Source organism: Oncorhynchus nerka, linkage group LG18 (genome assembly GCF_034236695.1).
Source record: "Oncorhynchus nerka isolate Pitt River linkage group LG18, Oner_Uvic_2.0, whole genome shotgun sequence".
Lineage (NCBI taxonomy): Eukaryota > Metazoa > Chordata > Actinopteri > Salmoniformes > Salmonidae > Oncorhynchus > Oncorhynchus nerka.
This window is the reverse complement of record NC_088413.1, coordinates 25,010,468-25,035,864: the sequence shown is the minus strand read 5'-3', so window position 1 is coordinate 25,035,864 and position 25,397 is coordinate 25,010,468. Positions and strand designations below refer to the sequence as shown.

At 42.7% G+C, this 25,397-nt stretch overlaps 1 protein-coding gene and 1 non-coding gene across 4 annotated transcripts in view; one reads left to right on the top strand and one right to left on the bottom strand.

The window, feature by feature from the left end:
- LOC115115501 (probable E3 ubiquitin-protein ligase HERC3) overlaps positions 1-25,263 on the bottom strand; it is a 38,969-nt gene extending 13,706 nt beyond the window's left edge. The window contains exons 1-20 of one of the 3 annotated variants that reach the window (XM_065003880.1): positions 25,021-25,263; positions 23,662-23,999; positions 20,282-20,441; positions 19,492-19,568; positions 19,145-19,366; positions 18,803-18,894; positions 18,381-18,511; positions 18,023-18,186; positions 16,978-17,051; positions 15,786-15,910; positions 15,477-15,536; positions 13,907-14,018; positions 11,458-11,647; positions 7,158-7,321; positions 6,654-6,767; positions 6,213-6,236; positions 6,032-6,121; positions 5,467-5,637; positions 5,122-5,265; positions 2,802-2,968 (exon numbers count right to left, since the gene is read on the bottom strand). In XM_065003880.1, coding sequence (XP_064859952.1) covers positions 2,802-2,968; positions 5,122-5,265; positions 5,467-5,637; positions 6,032-6,121; positions 6,213-6,236; positions 6,654-6,767; positions 7,158-7,321; positions 11,458-11,647; positions 13,907-14,018; positions 15,477-15,536; positions 15,786-15,910; positions 16,978-17,051; positions 18,023-18,186; positions 18,381-18,511; positions 18,803-18,894; positions 19,145-19,366; positions 19,492-19,568; positions 20,282-20,441; positions 23,662-23,887 — 2,507 coding nt within the window. In that variant the 5' untranslated portion in view covers positions 23,888-23,999; positions 25,021-25,263. Of the gene's footprint in view, positions 1-2,801; positions 2,969-5,121; positions 5,266-5,466; positions 5,638-6,031; positions 6,122-6,212; positions 6,237-6,653; positions 6,768-7,157; positions 7,322-11,457; positions 11,648-13,906; positions 14,019-15,476; positions 15,537-15,785; positions 15,911-16,977; positions 17,052-18,022; positions 18,187-18,380; positions 18,512-18,802; positions 18,895-19,144; positions 19,367-19,491; positions 19,569-20,218; positions 20,442-21,991; positions 22,066-23,661; positions 24,000-25,020 lie in introns of those variants that run through there. The other 2 variants (XM_065003881.1, XM_065003882.1) reach the window with 2 other exon arrangements.
- trnaa-ugc (transfer RNA alanine (anticodon UGC)) lies at positions 5,861-5,934 on the top strand. The gene has a single exon. It is a non-coding gene; the product is annotated as a tRNA-Ala (tRNA).
- Positions 25,264-25,397: the final 134 nt, after the last annotated feature.

Sequence of the window (25,397 nt, the reverse complement as noted above, 5' to 3'; positions counted from 1 at the left end):
AAGCAAACAGGCACTGAGTTTTAAGGTAGGCCTTGAAATACATCCACAGATACACCTCCAATTGACTCAAATGATGTCAATTAGCCAATTAGAAGCTTCTAATGCCATGACATAATTTTCTGGAATTTTCCAAGCTGTTTAAAGGCACAGTCAACTTCGTGTATTTAAACTTTTGACCCACTGGAATTGTGATACAGTGAATTGAAATAATCTGTCAGTAAACAATTGTTGGAAAAATTACTTGCGTCGTGCACAAAGTAGCTGTCCTAACCGACTTGCTAAAACTATAGTTTGTTAACAAGAAATATGTGGAGTTGTTGAAAAACAAGTTTTAATGACTCCAACCTAAGTGTATGTAAACTTCCGACTTCAACTGTATTTGATATCCAGTTATCTTTGGGCTCCCGAGTGGCGCAGCGGTCTAAGGCACTGCATCTCAGTGCTAGAAGCGTCAATACAAACACCCTGTTTCGAATCCAGGCTGTATCACAACCAGCCGTGATTGGGAGTCCCATGAAGCGGTGCACAATTGGCCCGGGTAGGCCGTCATTGTCAAGAATTTGTTCTTAACTGACTTGCCTAGTTAAATACATTTTCTAAAATCTTATTTCAACTCAGAGTACTAGGAGTACACAGAAATACTAGAGTAAATAAACACCCCAAATGACTAACCAACTGTCATTAATTTCTCTTCCTTCTTCATTTCTTCACCACCACTTAGTTCAAAACCCACAGCTGTGTCGACTCTCTACTGCCTCGGTCTTAAGTGTACCCAAAAGTCAAGCCAAAAAAGCAACACAACCCATGACAAAACAACAAGACACTATTCATCGTCTGGGTTGTTTTGTGGCCCAACACCCCCGAGGGAGCCAACTCCTTAAAGAAAGCTGTCTTTTACTGTGACACGCTCAAGGGCCGATGCACTGCCCTAATTGTAGCCCTCGGACTGGTAATCTAAGGATAAAAAGCTTCAGCACCAACCTCCGAGCCATCTGCAGACAATTAGACCCTAGGCCAACCGCTGGGTTATGTACAGTAAGTACAGTGCCTTCCGAAATTATTCACACCCATAGACTCTTTCCACATTTTTTTGTGTTACAGCCTGAATATAAATTTGATTATATTGAGATTTTGTGTCACTGCCCTATACACAATAACGCCAAAGTGGATTTAAAAAAATGTTTACAAATTAATAAAAAATTAAAAGCTGAAATATCTTGAGTCAACAAGTATCCAACCCATTTGTTATGGCAAGCCTAAATGTGCTTGACAAGTCACATAATAAGTTGCATGGACTCGTGTCCATGCAACTTACTATTATTGCACACTTAGTGTTTAATGTGATTTTTGAATGACTACCTCATCTCTGTACCCCACGCATACAATTATCTGTAAGGTTCCTCAGTCAAGCAGTGAATTTCAAACACAGATTCAACCACAAACACCAGAGGTTTTCCAGATTGAAAAAAAAGATGTTTGAGCATGGTGAAGTTATTAATTGCACTTTGGATGGTGTATTAATAAACCCATTCACAACAAAGATACAGGCGTCCTTCCTAACTCAGTTGCAGGAGAGGAAAGAAACGGCACAGGGATTTCACCATGAGGCTAATGGTGACTAAAAGAGTTACAGAGTTTAATGGCTGTGATAGTTTTCTCCTGAGGATGGATCAACCACATTGTAGTTATTCCACAATACTAACCTAAATGACAGAGTGAAAAGGAAGCCAGGGCAGAATACATGCATCCTGTTTGTAAAAAGGCACTAAAGTAATACTGCAAAAAATGTGGCAAAGAAATTAACCTTATGTCTTGTATACAAAGTGCTATGTTTGTGGCAAATCTAACACAACACATCACTGAGTACCACATTTTTAAGCATGGTGGTGGCTGCACCATGTTATGGGTATGCTTGTCATCTGCAAGGACTAGAGAGTCATGGATAAAAAGAAACGGAATAAAGCTAAACACAGGAAAAATCCTAGAGGAAAACCTGATTCAGTCTGCTTTCCAACAGACACTGGGAGACTAATTCACCTTTCAGCAGGACAATAACCTAAAACACAAGACCAAATATACACTAGAGTTGCTTACCAAGATGATATTGAATGTTCCTGAGTGGCCTAGTCACAGTTTTTACTCATAAATCGATTTGAAAGTCTATGCCAAGACTTGAAAATGGCTGTCTAGCGATGATCAACAACCAACTTGACAGAGCTTGAATTTTTTAAAGAATAATGTGCAAATATTGTGCAATCCATGTGTGCAAAGCTCTTAGACTTACCCAGAAAGACTCACAGCTGTAAATCGCTGATACAGCGATTACAGCAGAGACAAACTATCTCCTCCTGGATCAAGATCCCTGCTGCCTAAATTTGTTTTGTGCATTTGGAAAGAAACAGTGTGCACTGCCAGTAATAGCATATACCCTAGTATGGTACAGGAACGGTATGAAGATCTGGATGCTGCCCAACCCTAAGCCCAACACTCAATTATTGCCTTCTGAAGAGATGTTGAGTTCACACAATGTGTTCAAATAAGGAGGGAAGGGGGAATTTAAAAAATAAACCCAGAATGAAATCTCTCCGCACCCAAGACAAAAATACATTTATACAAACAGCATGGACAATCAATATACCTAATGGCAGTAGAAAGATTGTGTTCAACACTAAGTCGTTTTTAATGAATGAAAAACACTCACTTTCCATGTAGAACTTTTAACAAGATGTGGCTAGGGGGAGTTAGCATGCAAGCCCATCCCAGCCTAGAGGCCTCGTGGCTGGGCTATGAATTCACATTACCTGCCCTCTGTGGGCGACAGCTCCTTGAGGTCCTCCAGAGTGGGTGCTACGCCCAGTAGCTTCTTGTAAAGGACCAGGGGGAAGTGGAGGTCCACCACGGTGCTGTTATAGATGGCCAGCCCACAAATGATCCCTATCAGATTGAACCAGTTGTACTCCACAAAACACTGGGCAGAAACAGAGAGAGACACAACAAGGAAGTTAAGTAGAGAGGCAGTGCTTTGTTGGGTGCATAGCAATAGTCTTAAAAGGCGTCCTCTTCTTGTTGCTCGTTCCTCACTGATCAGAAAATACAGGAGGTGGAAGAAACAAGAGAAGCCTACTGAAATGGTTCATCAGTATTAAGAGAGTAAAAAACTAAAGGACTTGAAACTATTGAGATGTACATCTTGTTTTTGATGGAAATGTAGGCTGGCATACCACCAAAGGTCTGTTTTTAAATCCAAACCAAGATTTAATTTGTTTTTATTCAACCACTTCATTCAATAATGTTCACCAACTGGGAAATGTATTACTGGGCTACTCAGAATTGTTGTTGATTCATTACGCATGCGTTTCTGATTAAAACTACAAGTTACATATGAATAATGACCCATTATGCCTTCCTAACTAAATATTGTTGATGAACCCTACAAACCTATTGAGGCCATTCAGCTTCATTTTGTTGTTATAGACCTGTTTGAGTTCCTCCTTCAAATCACTACTGTCAATTGCGAGTGTCAAAGGGTTTTGACATTCATTAATATTCCCACGACCCAGGGTGCTATTTTGTATACGTGAGTGAACGTTCCCGATGTCGCCTTGCCTCGCATGGGTGTCCCTTTTCCTGGAAAAACGCTGACCTACACCAACTCACTCCGATAGGACGGCTCTCATTACATAAGCGGTTCATATTTCAATACAATAATCATTTCTACCCTCAACAAACCACAACAAATATGACCTTTCTGGCCTAGTGGCATGTCCCTTCACACAATAGAATGTATCCAACTTACAGCACAATGGCCAGGCAACACAGCCAGGCCTGGGTCGGGGGTTAACAAAGGTCATTGAAATACAGACAAAAGACGTTACGAGACACCGGTAAACACTCAGGTAACCAAGACCAACCGTGTCTATTCAGAGCATTTGGAAATATTTTGAAACGTTGTTTGTGACCTTGTTCGGCTTTGAAAATGAATAATGTTGTTTAGATTTAGAAGATAATGAAATTGACCCTTCTGACATGTTGAGGCGGTTGGCTTCCAGAACATGAGTAGTAGGGATTTGACAACTAATATGACCTTGGTGTTGCTTCATACAATAGATAGGGTCTGTGGCCCAAATGGCATAGAGCCCTATATAGGGAATAGTGGGCCAATTAGGATGCATGTCAGACAGACTAACATTGGTTGTCTACAAAGAGCCAATTCTATGATGTCACAGTACCCCATTAACGGTTAGACATGTTTTATTGTCATTACTGTAAAAGAGAATGTGTTCTTACCAGGAGACATAAAAAACAGTTATTCAATAGACTACTACACTGTTCGCTTGCAACACTTCCCTTTTTTATTTTGTTCCTCTAGCAACCGTTGCCAAGGTCAGTGAAGGCATTTAATACACTTCTCTTGAATCATGTACTATACTCCAACGCACTTGCAAGAAATATTTAATACTACGTCCCTTTTCGAGTACAGTGTTATTTATTTAGCATTTTATTGTTTTACACAGAATTATGAGTAACATCAGCACTATATTTAAGCAATAAGGCACCTCGGCGGGTTGTGATATATGGCCAATATACCACGGCTAAGGGCTGTTCTTTGCACGATGTAATGCGGAGGTGCCTTATTGCTATTATAAACTGGTTACTAATGTAATTAGAACAGTAAAAATACATGTTCGGTCATACCCGTGGTATACGGTCTGATATATCACGGCTGTCAGCCAATCAGCATTCAGGGCTCGAACCACCCAGTTTATAATTACAGTTAGATATGTTCAGTTATCAACATTTGTTAGTGTTAGTGTTGTGCAGTGTGAATGGTTCACGGTTTTATTATACCATGTTATGAATGCCATCAGCCCTATATGTACAGTAAGATCGTGGTTAGTTGTACAGTGTTGTGAAGTAGAAGCGGTCACACAGGAGGTTGGTGGCACCTTAATTGGGGAGGACAGGCTCGTGGTAATGGCTGGTGAGGAATAGGTGGAATGGTATCAAATACATTAAACACATGGTTTCCTTGTGTTTGATGCGATTCCATTTGCTCTGTTCCAGCCATTATTATGAGCCGTCCTTCCCTCAGCAGCCTCCACTGAGTGGTACATGACTCACTTTATCAGAGAACCAGAGCAGGTTGGACTGGGTGTACTGGGTGAACATGCCATACACAGGGTCCATCAGCTCCTTCAACAGCAGTAGGAAGAACTCCTTGGTTACCCCCCCTGCATCCACCGCCTCCTCCCCATCAAAGATCACCTAGAGGGGGAGGGAGGGCCTTAGTTCCTGTAATTCAAGTGGCACTAACAACAGTGTGCAGCCGTTGACAAACAATTGATGATTGGTGGTGTTATCTTATTTCTCTTTGATTACAAAGATCTCTCCTAAAAAAAATCTCTCCATGTCTATTTACAACACACTACATGACCTTTGTGACCCTGAGAGGTGCTGAACTAAGACCTTGAGGGGCTTCTTGAGGTCGACGTCGGAGTAGATGGTGAGCTCTCTCAGCGCGTCGCTCACTAAGTGGTCCCTGCGTACGTGGAGCACCAGGAAGGGGTTCCGTGCCAGGAGGGGTTCCAGCGTCAGCAGCATGAAAACGTTATGCATGTTGGCCCCGCTCACCGCCATCTTGGAAAAGGTCACAGACAGGGGAAATAATATGTGTAGGAGAGATGGAAATTATATATTTTTTTCCATCAAGTGTTTAAAAAAAGACAAGTGCAATTAAATGGTCTCCAAGGGACATGTTTCATTCTTACATTGTCTATAAAAACAAGTTAATTTATCACGGCAAATGTCAACATAAATCAGTTTCAAACTTTGAGTTAACAGTGGAAACATTTATATAACGGTCCCGTGTGGCTCAGTTGGTAGAGCATGGCACTTGCAATGCCAGGGTTGTGGGTTCGATTCCCACAAGGGACTATTACTAATGAAAATGTATGCACTCACTACTATAAGTCACTCTGTGCCAGAGCATCTGTAAAAATGTACATATATATTTTCCAATCCTGGCTGTTACCTGCATCTGTAGCTCAGCGTCAGTTTGCAGCATGGTGGTCTTGGCTTGGGCGTTCAGTATGAACGGGTAGGCACATAAAGTCACTGAGCTCTGAATGGATGAAAAGAGAAACGTTATCGTTTGAAGAGCATATAGATAACGTGGCATTTACACTCATTTGATTAGAAAATAGCCTGTATACCTGTACTGCTGGTGTTCTCATTTTCTGAAAAACAAAATTATAATCATCAACTCAGTTTTGTCCAAATTACCCATGAAAACTATATTGTAGAGGATCATAACAGTGTATTCAGATTGACAGCTGGTGGCAGGGGCATAGCTGTCTAGCTATACCAGTTTACTGAGACATTGGCCAGAGCTACAAGGCACAAAGGTGAAAATATGAGGGTGGGGACAACAAAGTCTCTGTGCTCTTCCTAGAAAGGGCCTACACAGTTCGACAGATTCTACTATGCAGAGAGAAAGAGGGAGGGAAGAGGGGTAGGGGCTAGGGGGCTCGTCTGTGAGAGTAGCATCCCATTGGATTAGGATGAGAATGAGATAATTGGACACACACACACACCAAATTCCACAGGACGACATCGTCACAAGAGAGAGAGACGTAGAGATCTCCAGTACTCACAATCTCTGCTTTACTCAGAAACCACTTGAGGTAGTCTTCCTGGATGTCCACCAGGGTGGTGATGTCAGGGATATAGAAGCGGTTGTACTCCACATGCCCGGCCTTCAGGTTAACCTGGACACACACAGCAGCACAACAGCCCTGCTCAGAACACACACACTCATCATTATGATTGTTTACCTTTATTTTATACCAGGAAGTCTCTTGCGGTTTGATACATTTATATATATAAGGATTTCATGCATACTTGATATTTTCCCACAATTCTGTAAACTTATTTTTTGCATTACCGACATTCTTTAAAAAAAGGACAACTCATGTGTTCCTAACCTAAGGATCCTATTCGCACAGTAGACCTATGTTTAAGGACGGGAATCATAACACCTCTTGAAGTTTCTTCACAAGCTTTAGTATAAAACTTTAACTTGTGAAGTATCTAGAGAAACTTTTATGCAAAGAATGAGCTAATGAAGTTTCCCCATGATCATTAGCAGGAAATGTTACCTTATGAAGTTTCTCTAGAAGCTTTAGCGTGGCACTGGTGTAGTTTTCTAGGAAGACAGGGACGAGCAGGGCCTTTCCTCCGGTTAACAGGAACACCACAATGCTCTTATACATGTCCACCAGCCTGGAGAACACACCGCCGTCCACCAGGCACCACCAGTTATCTGCGGGGATCCAGAATATAACACACCACCAGTTATCTACGGGGATCGCAAATATAAACACACCACCAGTTATCTACGGGATCCAGAATATAACACACCACCAGTTATCTGCGTGGATCCAGAATATAACACACCACCAGTTATCTGCGTGGATCCAGAATATAACACACCACCAGTTATCTGCGTGGATCCAGAATATAACACACCACCAGTTATCTGCGTGGATCCAGAATATAACACACCACCAGTTATCTACGGGGATCCAGAATATAACACACCACCAGTTATCTGCAGGGATCCAGAATATAACACACCACCAGTTATCTACGGGGATCCAGAATATAACACACTACCAGTTATCTGCAGGGATCCAGAATATAACACACCACCAGTTATTTGCGGGGATCCCAAATATAACACACCACCAGTTATCTGCGGGGATCCAGAATATAACACACCACCAGTTATCTGCGGGGATCCCGAATATAACACACCACCAGTTATCTGCGGGGATCCCGAATATAACACACCACCAGTTATCTGCGGGGATCCAGAATATAACACACCACCAGTTATCTGCGGGGATCCCGAATATAACACACCACCAGTTATCTGCGGGGTTCCCGAATATAACACACCACCAGTTATCTGCGGGGATCCAGAATATAACACACCACCAGTTATCTGCGGGGATCCCGAATATAACACACCACCAGTTATCTGCGGGGATCCAGAATATAACACACCACCAGTTATCTATGTGGATCCAGAATATAACACACCACCGGTTATCTACGTGGATCCAGAATATAACACACCACCAGTTATCTACGTGGATCCAGAATATAACACACCACCAGTTATCTACGTGGATCCAGAATATAACACACCACCAGTTATCTACGTGGATCCAGAATATAACACACCACCAGTTATCTACGTGGATCCAGAATATAACACACCACCAGTTATCTACGTGGATCCAGAATATAACACACCACCAGTTATCTACGTGGATCCAGAATATAACACACCACCAGTTATCTACGTGGATCCAGAATATAACACACCACCAGTTATCTGCGGGGATCCAGAATATAACACACCATCAGTTATCTACGGGGATCCAGAATATAACACACCACCAGTTATCTACGTGGATCCAGAATATAACACACCACCAGTTATCTACGTGGATCCAGAATATAACACACCACCAGTTATCTACGGGGATCCAGAATATAACACACCACCGGTTATCTACGTGGATCCAGAATATAACACACCACCAGTTATCTACGTGGATCCAGAATATAACACACCACCAGTTATCTACGGGGATCCAGAATATAACACACCACCGGTTATCTACGGGGATCCAGAATATAACACACCACCAGTTATCTATGGGATACAAAAAAAACAAGACAACACATCACATTCCAGCATCTTTTAAAGGGAACCTGCAGTGACACTGCATATTTAAAAGTATGACAGAAGTGCCATGTGATGCACTGTACACATGAAGTGTATACCATTATGACAGTTGTATAACTGCCATTTTCCTGGGACTGACTGTGCAGTATGGAGAAAGAGTATTTGTGGTAGACTGAGGTGTACAGGGTATACAGTATCAAACACTGTTCAGCACATTTGTGTGCATGAGGGTATTTGTCTGTGCGCCGGTGTACCTGCATGCTTCGCAAACAACAAGCGTGGACTAACAGTGAAATGCTTACTTACAGCCCTTCCCAACAACGCAGAGAGAAAAATAAAATAACAAATAATAGAAAGATAACCCCAGGAGTAAATATACAATGAGTAACGATAACATGGCTATAAACACAGGGTACCAGTACCGAGTCGATGTGCAGGGATACAGGGTAATTGAGGTAGATATGTACATATACAGTTGAAGTCGTAAGTTTACATACACCTTAGCCAAATACATTTAAACTCAGTTTCACAATTCCTGACATTTAATCCTAGTAAAAATTCCCTGTCTTAGGTCAGTTAGGATCACCACTTATTTTAAGAATGTGACATGTCAGAATAATAGTAGAGAGAATGATTTACTTCAGCTTTTATTTCGTTCAACACATTCCCAGTGGGTCAGAAGTTTACATACTCAATTAGCATTTGGTAGCATTGCCTTTAAATTGTTTAACTTGGGTCAAATAAGTTGAGTGAATAAGTTGAGTGAATTTTGGCCCATTCCTCCTGACAGAGCTGGTGTAACTGAGTCAGGTTTGTAGGCCTCCTTGATCGCACATGCTTCTTCAGTTCTGCCCACAAAGTTTCTATAGGCTTTATTGTCCTTAAGCCATTTTGCCAAAACTTTGGAAGTATGTTTGGGGTCATTGTCCATTGGAAGACCCATTTGCGACCAAGCTTTAACTTCCCAACTGATGTCTTGAGATGTTGCTTCAATATATCCACAACATTTTCCTTCCTTCCTCCCTCATAATGCCATCTATTTTGTGAAGTGCACCAGTCCCTCCTGCAGCAAAGCACCCCCACAACATGATGCTGCCACCCCCGTGCTTCATGATTGGGATGGTGTTCTTCGGCTTGCAAGCCTCCTCATTTTTCCTCCAAACATAACGATGGTCATTATGGCCAAACAGAGGACATTTCTCCAAAAAGTAAGATCTTTGTCCCCATGTGCAGTTGCAAACCATTTGTATGGAGGCCTTTCAGGTTATGTCAATATAGGACTCGTTTTACTGTGGATATATACTTTGTACCCGTTTCCTCCAGCATCTTCACAAGATCCTTTGCTGTTGTTCTGGGATTGATTTGCACTTTTCACACCAAAGTACGTTCATCTCTAGGAGACAGAACGCGTCTCCTTCCTGAGCGGTATGACGGCTGCGTGGTCCCATGGTGTTTATACTTGCATTCAATTGTTTGTACAGATGAACGTGGTAACTTCAGGCGTTTGGAAATTGCTCCCAAGGATGAACCAGACTTGTGGAAGTCTACAATTTTGTCTTGGCTGATTTCTTTTGATTCTCCCATGATGTCAAGCAAAGAGGCACTGAGTGTGAAGGTAGGCCTTGAAATGCATCCACAGGTACACCACAAATTTACTAAAATGTTGTCAATTAGCCTATCAGAAGCTTTTAAAGGCATGACATAATTTTCTGGAATTTTCCAAGCTGTTTAAAGGCACAATCAACTTAGTGTATGTAAACTTCTGACCCACTGGAATTGTGATACAGTGAATTATAAGTGAAATAATCGGTCTGTAAACAATTGTTGGAAAAATGACTTGTGTCATGCACAAAGTAGATGTCCTATTCAACTTGCCAAATGTATAGTTTGTTAACAAGACATTTGTGGAGTGGTTGAAAAACTAGTTTTAAAAATGACTCCAACCTAAGTGTATGTAAACTTCCGACTTCAACTGTAGGTATGGATAAAGTGACTAGGCCACAGGATAGATAAACAGCAAGAGCAGCATATGTGATGAGTCAAGAGTTTGTGCAAAGGAGGGTCAATGCAGATAGTAATCAATAGCTACCTGGACTATTTAACTATTTAGCAGTCTTATGGCTTGGGGATAGAAGCTGCTCAGGTTCCTGTTGGTACCAGACTTGGTGCATTGGTACCGCTTGCTGTGCGGTAGCAGAGAGAACATGCTATGACTTGGGTGGCTGGAGTCTTTGATAATTTTTAGGGCCTTCCTCTGACACCGCCTGGTATAGAGGTCCTAGATGGCAGGGAGCTCGGCCCCAGTGATGTACAGGGTTGTACGCACTACCCTCTGTAGCGCCTTGCGGCTAGATGCCAAGCAGTTGCCATAGCAAGTGGTGATGCAACCAGTCAAGATGCTCTCAATGGTGCAGCTCTAAAAACCTTAAGAATCCCATGCCAAATCTTTTCAGCCTCCTGAGGGGGAAGAGGTGTTGTCGTGCCCCGCCACGACTGTGTTGGTTTGTGTGGACCATGATAGATCCTTAGTGATGTAGACACACCGGAACTTGACGCTCTCGACCTGGTGCACTACAGCCCCGTCAATGTGTGTGTGCGTGTGCACGTATGGGTGTCTGTGTGCATGCAATGTACATAGTACATTAACATGCGATTGTGCATGTGTGTGTGCTTGAAATGCAACTATGTTGCCCCCCTACCAAGCACTTTGCTGGGGTTGGCATCCAGGCGGAGTATGGCCATGGCTAGGGGGATGGTGAGGGTAATGTAGTTCTTGGAGTCGTGCAGGGCGGGACACTCCGACAGGATCAGGTAGATCCTCATGGCCTCAACGTCAGGGGGAGAGCAGGGCAGCTGGGGGATCAGCAGGCTCTCAAAACTCTTAGTGGCCTGGCAGGACAGAGACACATGGATGGAGGGAGAGAGAGATGGATACATCACTTTAAAATCATCCATCAAAATATCACCTAACAGCTGTCCGTACAACCGGTTCACTGTACATCACAATGCTTGTTATTTTCATTTGCTAATGCAGATGTAACTGAATGAGTATATTATGATATGAGTGAAGTAGAGTACCTGAAGTTTTATCAATTTAAACTGTGACTGACCGATGGTGAAGAATTGGGATACTTGATATTGACTGTATTTTCAACATTGCAATACTGTACCAAAATGATACAATATATATTTTCTTTTCTTTTATGTCGGAACAAGGATAGCTTTTTACAAAATCTAAAGGATTAGCTGGACTCGGCAAAGGGACAAAAACATCACAGGAAAATGTTTTGGGAGAGGCCTCCTGTGGTTGGCTGGTTGCTAATGCTGCCTGATCTTTATAGAACACAATAAATCAAGTTAGATTGAGAAGCCCCAAAATCCCTAACATATTATTAGTGGGCTAGCTAGCTCTGAACCTCATGACCTCAGTCCAGTAGGCATTCTGCGTGAAACAATCAAAACCCAGCAGAGTATGTGTTGATCTTACTGAGATGATGCGTAAAGTGTGCTGTACCATTTCAGAAGTCAGGGGGCGGTGTACCCTGAACACCCCTATTTTACTCTACTACATAGCTCAGTCCAAAGTGCTGCTGGCTAGGTCTAACAGATGCCGTACACTCCTAGAAAAAAAAGATGCCATCTAGAACCTTAAAGGATTCTTCAGCTGTCCCCATAGAACCCTTTTTGGTTCCTGGTATAACCCTTTTGAGTTCCATGTAGAACCCTTTTCACAGATGAATCTACATGGAACCAAAGGGTTCTACCTGGAACCAAAAAGGGTTATCCTATGGGACAGCTGAAAAACCCTTTTGAAGCTTGTGCTTCTAGTTCTGACCGTGCAGTAATATCTAACAAGTAATCTAACAATTTCACAACAACTACCTTGTACACACAAGTGTAAAGGAATGAATAAGAATATGTACATACAAATATATGGATGAGTAATGGCCGAACGGCATAGGCAAGATGCAGTAGATGGTATAGAGTACAGTATATACATATGAGATGAGTAATATAGGGTATGTAAACATTATATAAAGTGCCATTGTTTAAAGTGACACGTTTATTGCATTCAATTTTTTATTATTAAAGTAGAGATCTGAGTCAGTATGTTGACAGACAGACAAGGCTTTGTGTCCTTGGACTAAAATATTGCATTTGAGTCAAAACATAAACCATGACTCTGTATGATAGGGTTGCCATGACAACGACCATGACAATGACCCTGTAAAGGGGATTTGTAAATGCCATTATTTCACTCAGTTCAAATCTACCGGCCTCAGCTATAACACGTTTATGAGTAGATGGATAGAACCAAGTAGCTTGATAGTCAAAACTCGGGGTACATCTCAATTAAATCTAGAATATTTAATGGTGAAACAGCCACGTCCGTTTGCTATATTACAAGTTACTGCAAACAACAGTTTTTTCCCATCAGACATCACTGCACGAGCAATAGAAGAGCACATGTACTTCTTTTTTTCTCATGCAGCGCGACACTCCTCAGCTCAACAAAAACAACAACGGTGGTGGGGTGGCCAGTGGCGCTGCTTCCCCATGCAGATTCCATCTTTAAAGCTGCAATATGTACCTTTTTGGGCGGCCCAACCAAATGTACATATAAATGTGAGATCTGTCATTGTAAGCAAGTTAAGAAGCGGTAGATCTATGTGCACTATTTCTATGCTTTCCGTTTTTAAGTTGAGTTTTTGCATCTTTTACTTTCGGTATTTCAAGCTTCAAAAATCTGAAAATACCAATATTTGTGGTTATGGAAAATATATTTCAAAGCGGTTTATATGGTACAATGATTACCTACACTATACTTGCTGGTTGTGTCACGTAAACTGAAATCATGCGAACTATTTGAATTTTACAAACCAGGAAATGGCTGAGCGATTTCTACATAGTGCACCTTTAGTGCCTAAAGTGTTTTCTCCTCATCTCCTTTCCTTCACCTGCTCCTATGTGAAAGAACCAAAGACCTGAAACCCAGTGGTCATCATTCATATTGCTTTTCACTGTGTTTTCATATCAGTACAGATGATGGAAGGAGGCCACTTTAACTATGCATACCCTGGTGTTTGAGCATAGGGAGGGTCCCGCTTTCAGGTATTGGGATAAGATATGGTACACAAGAGTCGTTACCTGCTCCAATAGTCTGGCGAAGGGCGGTTTACTGAGTGTCTCAAACAGCAGGCGGACTGAGTTGAGATCGATGCCAGGGACTTTAGGGTTGGTCTTAAAATGGCTGTCATCACTGGGGGAACAAACAAAGAACAAAATAGCCTTTAAGACCAAACCCCCCCTAAAATTACCAAACAGAAAAACCCATGATAAACTACCCAGACTTTTCATCAGTTTTAACTGTGGCGCTTAAAATGGAAGTTCCGCTCAAAATTCAGAACATCCCTTTAAAAACTCATCAGCAGAGATATAAATAAATGGCTGGACTAAATCCATGAATTTGTGTAGAACCATTGATGAATAGAACACACAACACGTTCCTCTGGGTTAGATAAGAGTCTCTAGCTTCTGTTCTAACTGGGCACGTGGCAGTTGTGTGAGCTCACTGCAGGGTATAAAGCTCTAAGACCTAAACAGAAACACACATACATACACACCTAGGGATGAACAGGGACCATATATTAAGTCTAGTCAGAGCCTCCATGTATTTAAGCCCATTCCAAACCACATTCACTGCTTTATCTTGTGAACTCTTCCAGGGGTGTTGTGTGTGAGAGAGAGAGAGAAACACCACAAAGCCCAGAAAACTCAAAGGCATGAAGGACAGCGACTATTTACAGACAACCTCCAGATATTGATACAAAATAATAATAATTCAGCCATAATAAACCAGATTTGGCTTTGTGTGACTGTTTGGTAAACAGAGACTCCGACCGGAACGATAAGCACTAACAAGTAGAGGCGTTATGCTAGCTAGGGAACAGTGCTTCTGTACCCACCGGAATCAGGCAGCTTTGTGGCATGCCATGTGTGTGTGTTTCATACTCTAAAGGTCCAAATTGAGACGATTCGTTTTAGGAACACCGTGCAGACGTTCTTGGGCGGCCCACATGATGCCATCACCAATGAGTGACCTCTACAAACAATAACAGATGGGTGATTGGGAACATAACATACTACCAGCAACACATTGTCAGTTTCTCTCCCTCTCGGTTGAGCTAATGGCTAAACCTGCCAGTGTTTTATAGAACTGTTAAATCCAGTAGGTTTTAGGACAGGCTGCTTTAGCAGAGAGGGCAGGACATACAGTAAGGTGCTTATTGGTCTTCTCTAGTCTAGAGGACACCATTACGCTGATGGGCTCGGAACTAGGGTCGTTCCCATGAAGTGATAGGCATCTGGCGGAGAATCAGCACAAAATGGCCACCCCTCCCTCATACACGCCATCTGCGCTTTATCTCCACACGGATCTCTAATGGAATCTCTGTGTGTCTGTACAGTGTGTATAGATAGGAGTATTTCCTGGAGTCTCTTCCCCTAAGGTCAGCAGTTCTGAATTGTAGGCACATGATGGGAATGAGTGTTGGTCGGACAAGGACATTAAGGACATGATTTTGTCCTCTGTCCTCTTTGCCTTTTCCCACAAGACATAAGAGAGAGACACCGGGTGTGACTCAATACTCATGGCTTCCTTTCGTGGTCTCCTTCCAAACAGGTGAAAGAACAGGATAGGCTGTCGATCAATGCTCACCTCTCATCCAGGAAGCTGGCGTTCCAACAGGCGGTGGAAGACAGCAGGAGAATGACGTCACTAAAAGCAGAGGGAGACCAAGACATAAACGCAGGAAATGATATCAATCAATTGAAACAAGATCAAACAGATACCAGTCTTCAGAGTGGTATAGAGCTTCCAGCTGCTGAAGCTAAAAAGGGTCACCACAGGATCATCGTCCTGCTAAAAGAAATGTCATTCTCCGCATAGGAAACGATAAACAATTGTTCACAAAAAAATATTTTCAAGACAAATCGAATCCACAAATAACTCATATCACTGACTTACTTGGTGATAGTGGAATCTGTGTTGTCTAGGAGTTTCATCCTCCACGTATTCAAACTGGCATCATTTATCAAAGAGATGCTTCTACTGATGTTAGTGACGCGGAAGTCTTCAGGAGGGGTGGAACTCTGTAGAGGAGAGAAGGGGGTCAGGGGGGAGTCAAGGTAACGTAGCACATCAGCTAGTCGGCTACATTTAGCAACGATATTCTCGATAGCGCTTCCACTGTAGACATTACAAGGCTATCCAGAGACGTGTGTTTTGGGTTCATTCCCTTTCCCACTTGCAGATAAAATAAATACTCTGAGAGGTCCAAGTACATTGTAGAGAGAGTATCTATCTGTGTGTTGGTGTTATCAAGTCACATTCCTGGCAATCAACAGGAGGATATCCGTTGTAGACAGATGTAGGCTACTTGGGGTGCATCACAGTAATATCTCATTCACTACTTCCCACAAATCTAAAAGCACTGGATTGGTGGAGGCATCGGCTAGAGGGAGTTTCCACCATATTTATTACACCAGTCTTTTCTTTCGAACCAGTGAAGGGAAGTGAACAGGTGCACATTCTGGGAGGTAGGACAAATAATTGGGACATAACCTTGGTCTTAGATCTCTCTGTCCAGATCAGAGACCATCCAGACATTCTAGCTGGTCAATAACTGGAGCAACAGTTCCACTTAGTGGCAGAAAACTAGAACTGGCTCACTTAATGAAAACACATCAGCATCCTTCCTCACTACTAGGTCTATAGCAGAGCTCTCTAACCATGTTCCTGAAGAGCTACCGTCCTGTAGGTTTTTACTAAAACCCTAATCTAGTGCACCTGATTCTAATAATGAAATGGTTGACAAGCTGAACCAGGTTAGTTCCAACTGGGGTTGGATCAACAACCTAAAGGAGGGTAGCTCTCCAGGAACAGGGTGGAGAACCCTGGTCTAAAGCATATTCTTCCCATCCCTGAAAGAGGAAATTCTATGTCTTTCAATTCAATGTCTGGGCATAAAGCGTCTCAGAGTAAGAGAGCTGATCTAGGATCAGGGCCCCCCTGTGCATGTGATCTTATTCATTATGATCGAAAAGGCTAAACTGATCCTAGATCACTCCAATTCTGAGAAGCTTTATGAATACGGTGCCTGTACTGTTACATCAGTTAATGACCAAAAGCTGAGAAACGATTAAGTGAAGTCCTTTACCTTTTCGTCTGAGTACAATAGGAAGTTATGGTCCCCTCCACAGTTGATTTTTGTAATGGCATAATGATCAGGCCCTAGAAAGGGGAAAGGAGAGGGAAGAGTTACTGACTGTTGGTTTAAAAATCGGCTAGCTCAACAGCATTGTGGTGACTTACGGGAACAGTTTATGCTTATAGGAAATAGCTCCTGAGTGAAGTTTCCCCTTGAGAGAGATCAAGGATCAGCTTCCCTTCCCCCCCAATTCTAATCTTAACTATTAGTGGGGGGAAAATGCTAATCCAAGATCAGTGTCTAGGGGCATCTTCGCCCTACACAAGCATTTTCCAAACTCCAAAAGGTGCATGTTTTGGTTTTTGCTCTAGTACACAGCTGATTCAAAGAACCAAAGCGTGATGACGAGTTGATTATTTGAACCAGCTGTGTAGTGGTAAGGCAAAAAACTAAATGTGCACCCCCTGGGTTCCCCAGTTTAGGAAACGCTGCCCTACACCGAGAAGCTCCCTAGATTTTGATTTAGTCCACTAGATGGCAGGAAAGCAATACAAGCTAAGCAATCCACCTCAAAGACCATCAATCAGTGTGTTAAACACTGAGAATCCTGTTTCATAGACCTCTAACTCACTCACAACCTAATACAGTTCACTCTAGAAACATCCGTGTTGCTGAAATAATGTCAAACATTTTACCACAATGGGGATATTTTGATACTATTTCATTCTTTGAACATTGAATTTATCCCATTCATAGACTTTTAATACGCATGGTTAATATGCGTATTATAGTGATCTAGTGATCTTTCTCCCTACAGTCATAGTTTTATATACAGTACATTTATATGAATCACTGAATAAGCTGTGGATGTATCTGAACAAGTCCTTGCACTCGTGTGCCTGTTCCATTTAACGTCCTATGCGTTCTCTTGTCTATTTCTGACTTGCTCCTACAACAGGCCGGACATTTTCCTCAAGTAACAGCTCCCTGATTCTGCCTTGCCTTGCCTTATTTCCCTACATTCTCTTCTTCCCAACTGGAGTCATCCAGTTACCTGACATATGACGAGGACTTCCTGTGAGCCTTCCTGTGAGGCTGCTTTTGACAGGAAGTGGGCTTTTGATGTCACCTCGTGTCCCGGTGCCCAGCTGACCATTGGTGTTACAACCGAAAGCATACACCAGACCGGAGGAAGGCACAAACGCCAGGGTGTGGTGTCTGAAACCGAGACGGAGAGGATAGAAAGAGAGTATGAGGAATCTAGGACAGAGAAGGCAAGTAGTCATACCATAACTTACCTGATGTAAACCTGTACTGTACTCTATTATACTGCTATGCTATCCTAAGCTATGCTTTGCTAGGCTATGCTTTGCTTTGTTATGCTACGTTGACCAGGCTACGTTGTGTAGTACCTGCCACAGGCAATCTGGGAAACCTCGCTGCCCATCAGCTCCTGCACCTGTCTGGGTAGAGGCTCGTTGTTGGTGGAGTCATGACCCAGTTGACCACGAGAGCCGTCCCCAAACGTAAACAAACCCCCATCCTGTCAACCAAACACAGAGCGAGGCTTCAATTACAATAAAGGATGTGAAAAGGAATGCTGAAGGACAGTCTGTCATAGCTCGATACAATTCCACATGCATATTCCTCACCCTCCAAAACAAACATGAGAATTCTTCAAAGGCATGAACGCGTTCATGGATTAACAGCAGGTCCTTTTTCAGTACTGTGCTTTCTCAAAACCCACCATCATCTGAAGACTATATGAGAGCTTCATCACAAGACTATAAACACATAACAGACAGATACGCAGGAGGACAGTTGTGTTCCTCACCTTGGTGAGGGCAGCTGTATGCTCGTCTCCACAGCTGATATAAACCACTTTTTGGGATCTGAGGAACTTGATGTGGCAAGGGACAGACCGGTCTGTAGAAAGGAAATAAAACACACGCGCACATATTCCGTGTTACCTTCAGAACATCACATTGCTTTATATGAAGGTCTGCTTATAAACTGCTTACAAGCAATCATTAATTTAATCACATAATCGGAGAAACGATTGGGCATTTGGACCCATATAGCAATGGGTCTGTAGTCCAACAGGCTTCATCAGTCTATTGGGGTGCATTACTTCTCTCTACGTATGTCTCATCAACGTATAAGTTAGTTAGCCTACCCTGTTTGTCATTTAACCCCAGCTGTCCGGCGCCGTTCTTGCCCCAGCCGAACACGGCTCCAGAGAGGGACAGGGCGAAGCTGTGGTCTCCCCCAGCGGTGATCTGAGCCAGGGGGATCCCTGACAGAGACTTGAGGGGCTGGGGAGACAAGGTGCTGGGCTCTCCCTTCCCCAAACCCAGCTGACCACTCGAGTTCTGGCCCCACGTGAACAGCTGACCGTCTGGGAGAGAAAAGAGGGGGTTAGCCTAGCATTAGCCTAGCATGAGCTGTTAAGCATGTAACTTTGGTGTGTAGCGCTACAGTATGAGTGGTAGTGTGAGGTGCTGCTGTTGACTTCATTCTCACCTTTAGAGAGTGCGATGCAGTGCTTGTTGCCACACATTATTTGAGAGATGCGATGCTCGCACAGCTTCTTGATCAGCCTGAGAAATACAGGAGATGCATTGAGTTGCAAGGCCAATGCCTGAACAACTATGCAGTATTTGGCAGATTTTAACCAACTACATGTAATATACAGTTAGCTTTACAATCCCTGTATAGTCAACATCTAGAACACCGTACGTGTTGTAGCCTTTGTAACCCTCCCAGCAAAGTACAGCATGAAGATAGGCAGAAACTGCTTCTTAAATAGAAATCACCGATGACACTGTAGGTGATGTCATGGAGACGTTGGCTACCTAAGCCCATGGGCAGAAACCCGTCATCGGGTTGAACGGTCGTCTAGCGCCGAACTGTGCATGTGCAGGCCGTCAAATCAAACGAACTCCTTCGACAAAGTTGTTTTTGATGAAAATCAAAACGTCAGTTTGGCATTTTCACGAGGTTTGAGTGATAACATGTTTAACTACTGAAGACATTGACTAGAATCTCGGGTTGTGCATTTAGATTTCGAGAAAATGAACCACCAAGAATTTCTCACTTCTCTCATTGACTTCTCAAACCCAACCTGGTCTGTTTCGTAAGCCTTCCTGGAAGTCTCGCTATGTTGCGGGTCTGTTTTTTTTTTTAAGTCTATGCCCGTAGCATTTAGCCATCACATGCAGTTCTCACAATTCCATTGGTTTTCATGTACCTCTTCCAGTAGGCTATTCCTCAGCAAAGCTTCAATAATGTATGTTCTAGCATGCTGGGTCACCTCGGGATTGGGACGGTCTCCTCAGCGGTCCCCAGTCCCAGCTGGCCCCCTCCACCAGCCCCCCAGGCAAACACCTGGCCCTGCTCATTCAGCGCCATGGAGTGGGCCTGGCCGCACGATACCACCCCTATCTTCTGGGTGTCCAGGGCCACCACCAGTTCTAGAGGGTAAGGAAGAGGGATGAAGGGGGAGGGAGGAGTGGGGAGGGAGGGGAGGGTATGACAGACTTTAGCCAGGCTCTCTAGAAAGACTAGTATTTAGAATGAACGATCCACATCTACAAATGCACAATCTTAATTTGATCACCCGGTTGTTTCAGGAAATGTCCTGCATAGCAGGAAACACAAACTTGTAGTCTATTCAAGGATTAAAAATGCTTCTAAAGTTTATAATTTACACTTTAAAATGTCTGACTTTATTTGCCCTAAAAATGTATCAACCACTACAAAAAAACGGCCATTAATTATAACCCACACAATAATTCACATTTCCGGTTGCTGCAGGATTATTTTCCTGCTGTGAGAAACTGGTCAAATTAAGATCTTACACCTGTACCAGTTTTAGGACTGGTGCATCTTAGACTATACTGTGGATGAGAAAATGAAGTATCTTTTCTCAATGTATCTTCTAGTCTGAGCATTCTAGAATGTTATGCTAGGCCTTTGTCAGAAAGCCTTAGAGACCAAACCCACTTCAAGTATTTAGTGTGGATACACTATCTGACCAACCATCTTCTGGAATGTCCCAGTGCTTTCTAACTATCTAGCTCCACATTTCATTTTCACTTATCATGAAGGCATGTTAGGAAGAAATTAATGCAAAATAAACAGGGGTTAATGTCAGTCATTACAAAATATTTTCAATCACTCTTGGAGAAAAATACTTATTTATTATTTTAAAAAACATTGTTTCAGCATTAGGCCTATAGGTTTCATCAGACTGCTTTGCTTTCAAATTCAATTATTTAATTTCTATCTTAAAAATGATGTACCTTAACATTATACATTTTACCTCAGCACTTTAGCAGATATAATTATAGTTAAATATCGCCTGAGAATTGGAAGCCAAGAACACGTGTGTGATGACTAAATAATGCACCCCAACAAGTCTCCTCCTGCCGTGCCTCAGTTCCTGTACACAAATCTGTGTGGCCGACCATGTAGCCTAGAGAGTGGTTGGGTGGTGGTGGTTTGCATGCAATATAGCTGTGAGCAGCAGCTTCATAGGAATGCAGGCACGCACAGCACAGTAGAAACCACTCATAAGATGAAAGGAGAAATATATTTCACAGCATACAGTATTGTACTGCAGCGTCATACAAACTACCTGTGTATCAGAAATATACTATTATAGGGCATTGAGTCTCAGTCTTATATGCCAGCAGCACACCACCCTGCATCTCACTGCTGGCTTGCCTCTGAAGCTAAGCAGTTAAGCAGGGTTAGTCCTGAATGGGAGAACAGATGATGCTGGAAGTGATGTTGGAGGGCCAGTAAGAGGCCCTCTTTCCTCTGGTCCCCCGCCCAAAATATCCCAATGTCCCAGGGCAGTGATTGGGGATATTGCCCTGTGTAGGGTGCAGTCTTTCGGGTGGAATGGTAAACGGGTTTCCTGACTCTCTGTGGTTACTAAAGATCCCATGGCATTTATCGTAAGAGTAGGGGTGTTAACCCTGGTGTCCTGGCTAAATTCCCAATCTGGCCCTCATACCTTCATGGCCACCTAATCATCCCCTGCTTCCAATTGGCTCATTCATCTCCCGGTAACTGTTCCCCAAGTCGTTGCTGTAAATGAGAATGTGTTCTCAGTCAATTTACCTGGTAATATAAGGATTACATTTGTTTTTCTTGTTTTGATAATGGATTATTTACAAAATAACAGATTGGCTCTGTTTAACATTGAAACCTTAAAAACGGGCAATCTTCAGTTGCTGTATCCATTTTTGGACTTAAATTTTGGACTGTAAATTATACATAGACCTACCCATTGATTCTTGAAAAATATAACTTATAAATTAGTCATGAGCTTTGTGCAACTGTCAACCCTCATCAGATCCCAAAATATTAGCTTGTTTTATTCCAATGTTTGCAAACATTGTAAATGTAAACAAACACTGTATAGACTAAACATGCTTAAAACTATAAGTTGAATATGTTGGGTGGTCAGTCCTTTCATACATTGCTCTGCCTATAATTTTGAGAGCATTTAAATATCTCCAGGCCCATTCCTCAGATTTTTGCCAAAATAGAGGTGGGGTGACTGCTTTGTTATTGTTTCAACTAAGGATTGACGCTTTAAAGGGATAATTCACTCAAAAACAATATTTCATTATTTTGTCCATTAGTCAGTCCACTGTTAATATAATTCCCCAAAAAGTATAAAATGTCACCAGTCAAGTTAAGACTGATCACTTTCAGTACAGAGAAAAAAACTGTATCGTTGCCTTTGCGTATGGTAAAGCTGGTGTTATCGGCCCAACTGGTTAATAAATAGGCCTATTAAATTAAATAGTGCTCTGAGAATGACCGGTGGCAAAGGGAGTGCTTCCAACAATAATCAACGTTTTGTGATAGTTTCCAGAAGCAGTCGTCAAGTGTATGGTTGTATGGCTAAACATAAATATGACCCTTACACACACACACACACACACACACACACACACACACACACACACACACACACACACCACCCCACATGATGCAAACAGAGCAGATCATTGGTGCCTGAGATCTCATTAAACAGCCATGTGAGTGACAACACACTCCTGAGTCCTAGAAATAGTGCTTCTCCAACCTATCAACTCTCCTGGCTTAGCCTAGGAGCCAGTGAGCTACCAGTAAGGATTCATCCCAAATGGCTCCCTATTTCCTTTATAGTGCACTACTTTTACACTGTAGAAGTAGTGCACTTTATAGGAAATAGGGTGCCAATTGGGACGCACACTAAATGTCATAAATAACATGATCTTTAAGATTGTCATACCTCCTTCCTCCCAGGCATTATCCCTCTGTTTAGTAAATAGAACCTAATCCACCATGAATTCATATAGTCTGCATTGCAAAAGTGATTAAACGCTACTGTAGTATTAAGGAGGTGGGGTCTAAACAAATGTTGTGACACAGGTATAACATTTCATTATAGTAGAGAACAGTAGAGAACAAATCTGCTCATTGGCAGATTTCCCTGCGCTTACACATTAGAGTTGCAGCCAAGTACAATAAGATGTAATATCCCACTAGATTGGGCATTCAGTATAGTATATTTTTTTAATCCACCCACAATATCAACAAACACAGGTTGTACCACAAATAAACATCAAACAGGGTTAGCTTGTTAGCTAACATCTGCAGATTGCTAATTGGCTGGTACTGGCAGCTTACCTGGCGAGTCCCCCGGCTTGTCGTGGCCCAGCTGCCCACAGCGGTTAGAGCCGCACGTGTACACTCTCCCATCACGCAACAGGAATAGCGAATGGCGCCCACCACACGCCACCTCCTTCAGGCCACGCCCATTGAACGCCTGGCAGCTCCGGGGTTCGTACACTGGGTCCCCCGCTCCGCCGAGACCCAGCTGGCCCTCCACAGTACTGCCCCAACACAGCATCATGGCTTAGAGTGGGAAGGAGGGAAGGAGAGAGTGAAAGACAGGAGGGGAAGAAGGAGGAGAGCTTCAGGCTAGAAGGCGGCCCTGCCTTCTCCCCTTGGTGTAAATCACAAGTCTGGAAGGGAGAAACAGGGGAGAGGAGGAGAAGAAGTAGGGTGTCAGATGGTAGTAAGATCACATCATTGGCCCTTACAGTGCTCTCATCATCTGATATGTTAGATCATGTTTTACAATGAAGTGAAGCTGGGTAAACACTCTGCTGGGGGTGGAGCCTGGCCCTGGGTGTGAGTGTGTGACGTGAGCTGTGAAAAGATAAGGTGGAAGCACCCCCAGCTTGTTTAAATAAACCCAGTGCCTCTGTAATCCCTGTTTAAGCAGCATCAAACTGTCCTGCCTTAACGCAATCCACTCCCAACGTGCGTGCTATGGACAGAGTTAGCCAAGGTGAAGGCAGAGAGAAACTGCTCTAAAGGTTCGGTGCCCTCTTGGGAGTAAACATGGAGACATGGGCCCCTCCTTTCCTTAGAAGTCAAGTGGCACTTTCAGTTTACAATCTGTCATGCTCAGACAATACACATCATTCATTCTGCAAGTGTCATAGTTACCTATGTGGCTTATTGCTAGATATAGGCCTTATGGATGATGATAGTTGTTGTGATGGTTACGACAGAAAGAGGGTTACAATTGACAATGAATGAATATGCAAGGGATGATTCCGAGTTTGCGCTAGCAGATGGATGTACTTTGGCTGACGTAAGATTCCAACTATTGCTCTATGCGTACATCCAATATCGTCTGGACGTGACCACCATATGGCTCTATAGCTACTGTATATAGTTAGCTATAGCCTATAACTATTTAAAATAGTTACAGTAGCTAGTCAATCGTGTCAACTCTATCGTATTCGCTAGCGGTCGGTAACTAGCTATACGGATAAAAACGACAGCTAACGGGTAGGGCTTAACGAGATTTACAAATGCGTCCATTTCGCAGAATACTAGCAAGCTTGCCATATTTAGCCAATCTAGTGAATCTATCTGCATTTCACAGACTCTTCAACGTTCAAATATAGAAATGTAATCAATTGCACAAAACGTAGCTACGTGATTTAAAGCAAAAAATAGCATGTGTTTTACCTGTAGAGATGCATTCCTGAATTCCACTAGCTGGGCGTTTCGACAATAACAAGGAAGTTGTGATGTAGGTTGATGCTCTTCGTCACTCAACATGTGACTTTGGGTTTATACTTCTATAACCACAAAGTCAGATTCCACAGCCATAAAATTGGCCCCAAAAAAATGCAGTTTGGTCTTCATTTAAGACTCCGTTAGGCATACGTTTATCAGTGCTGTTAGGGTAAGGTGTTACATCACATTTTATGAAGAGACATTTCAGAAAAGGGCGGGGTTTATGACTTTGTGGGTATTGAATCTAGTGGCGGGCATGACTGGTATGACTGGTATGCAAAATCTAGCCGAATCATGCGATGTACTTGCATAACTTCCTAAAAAAA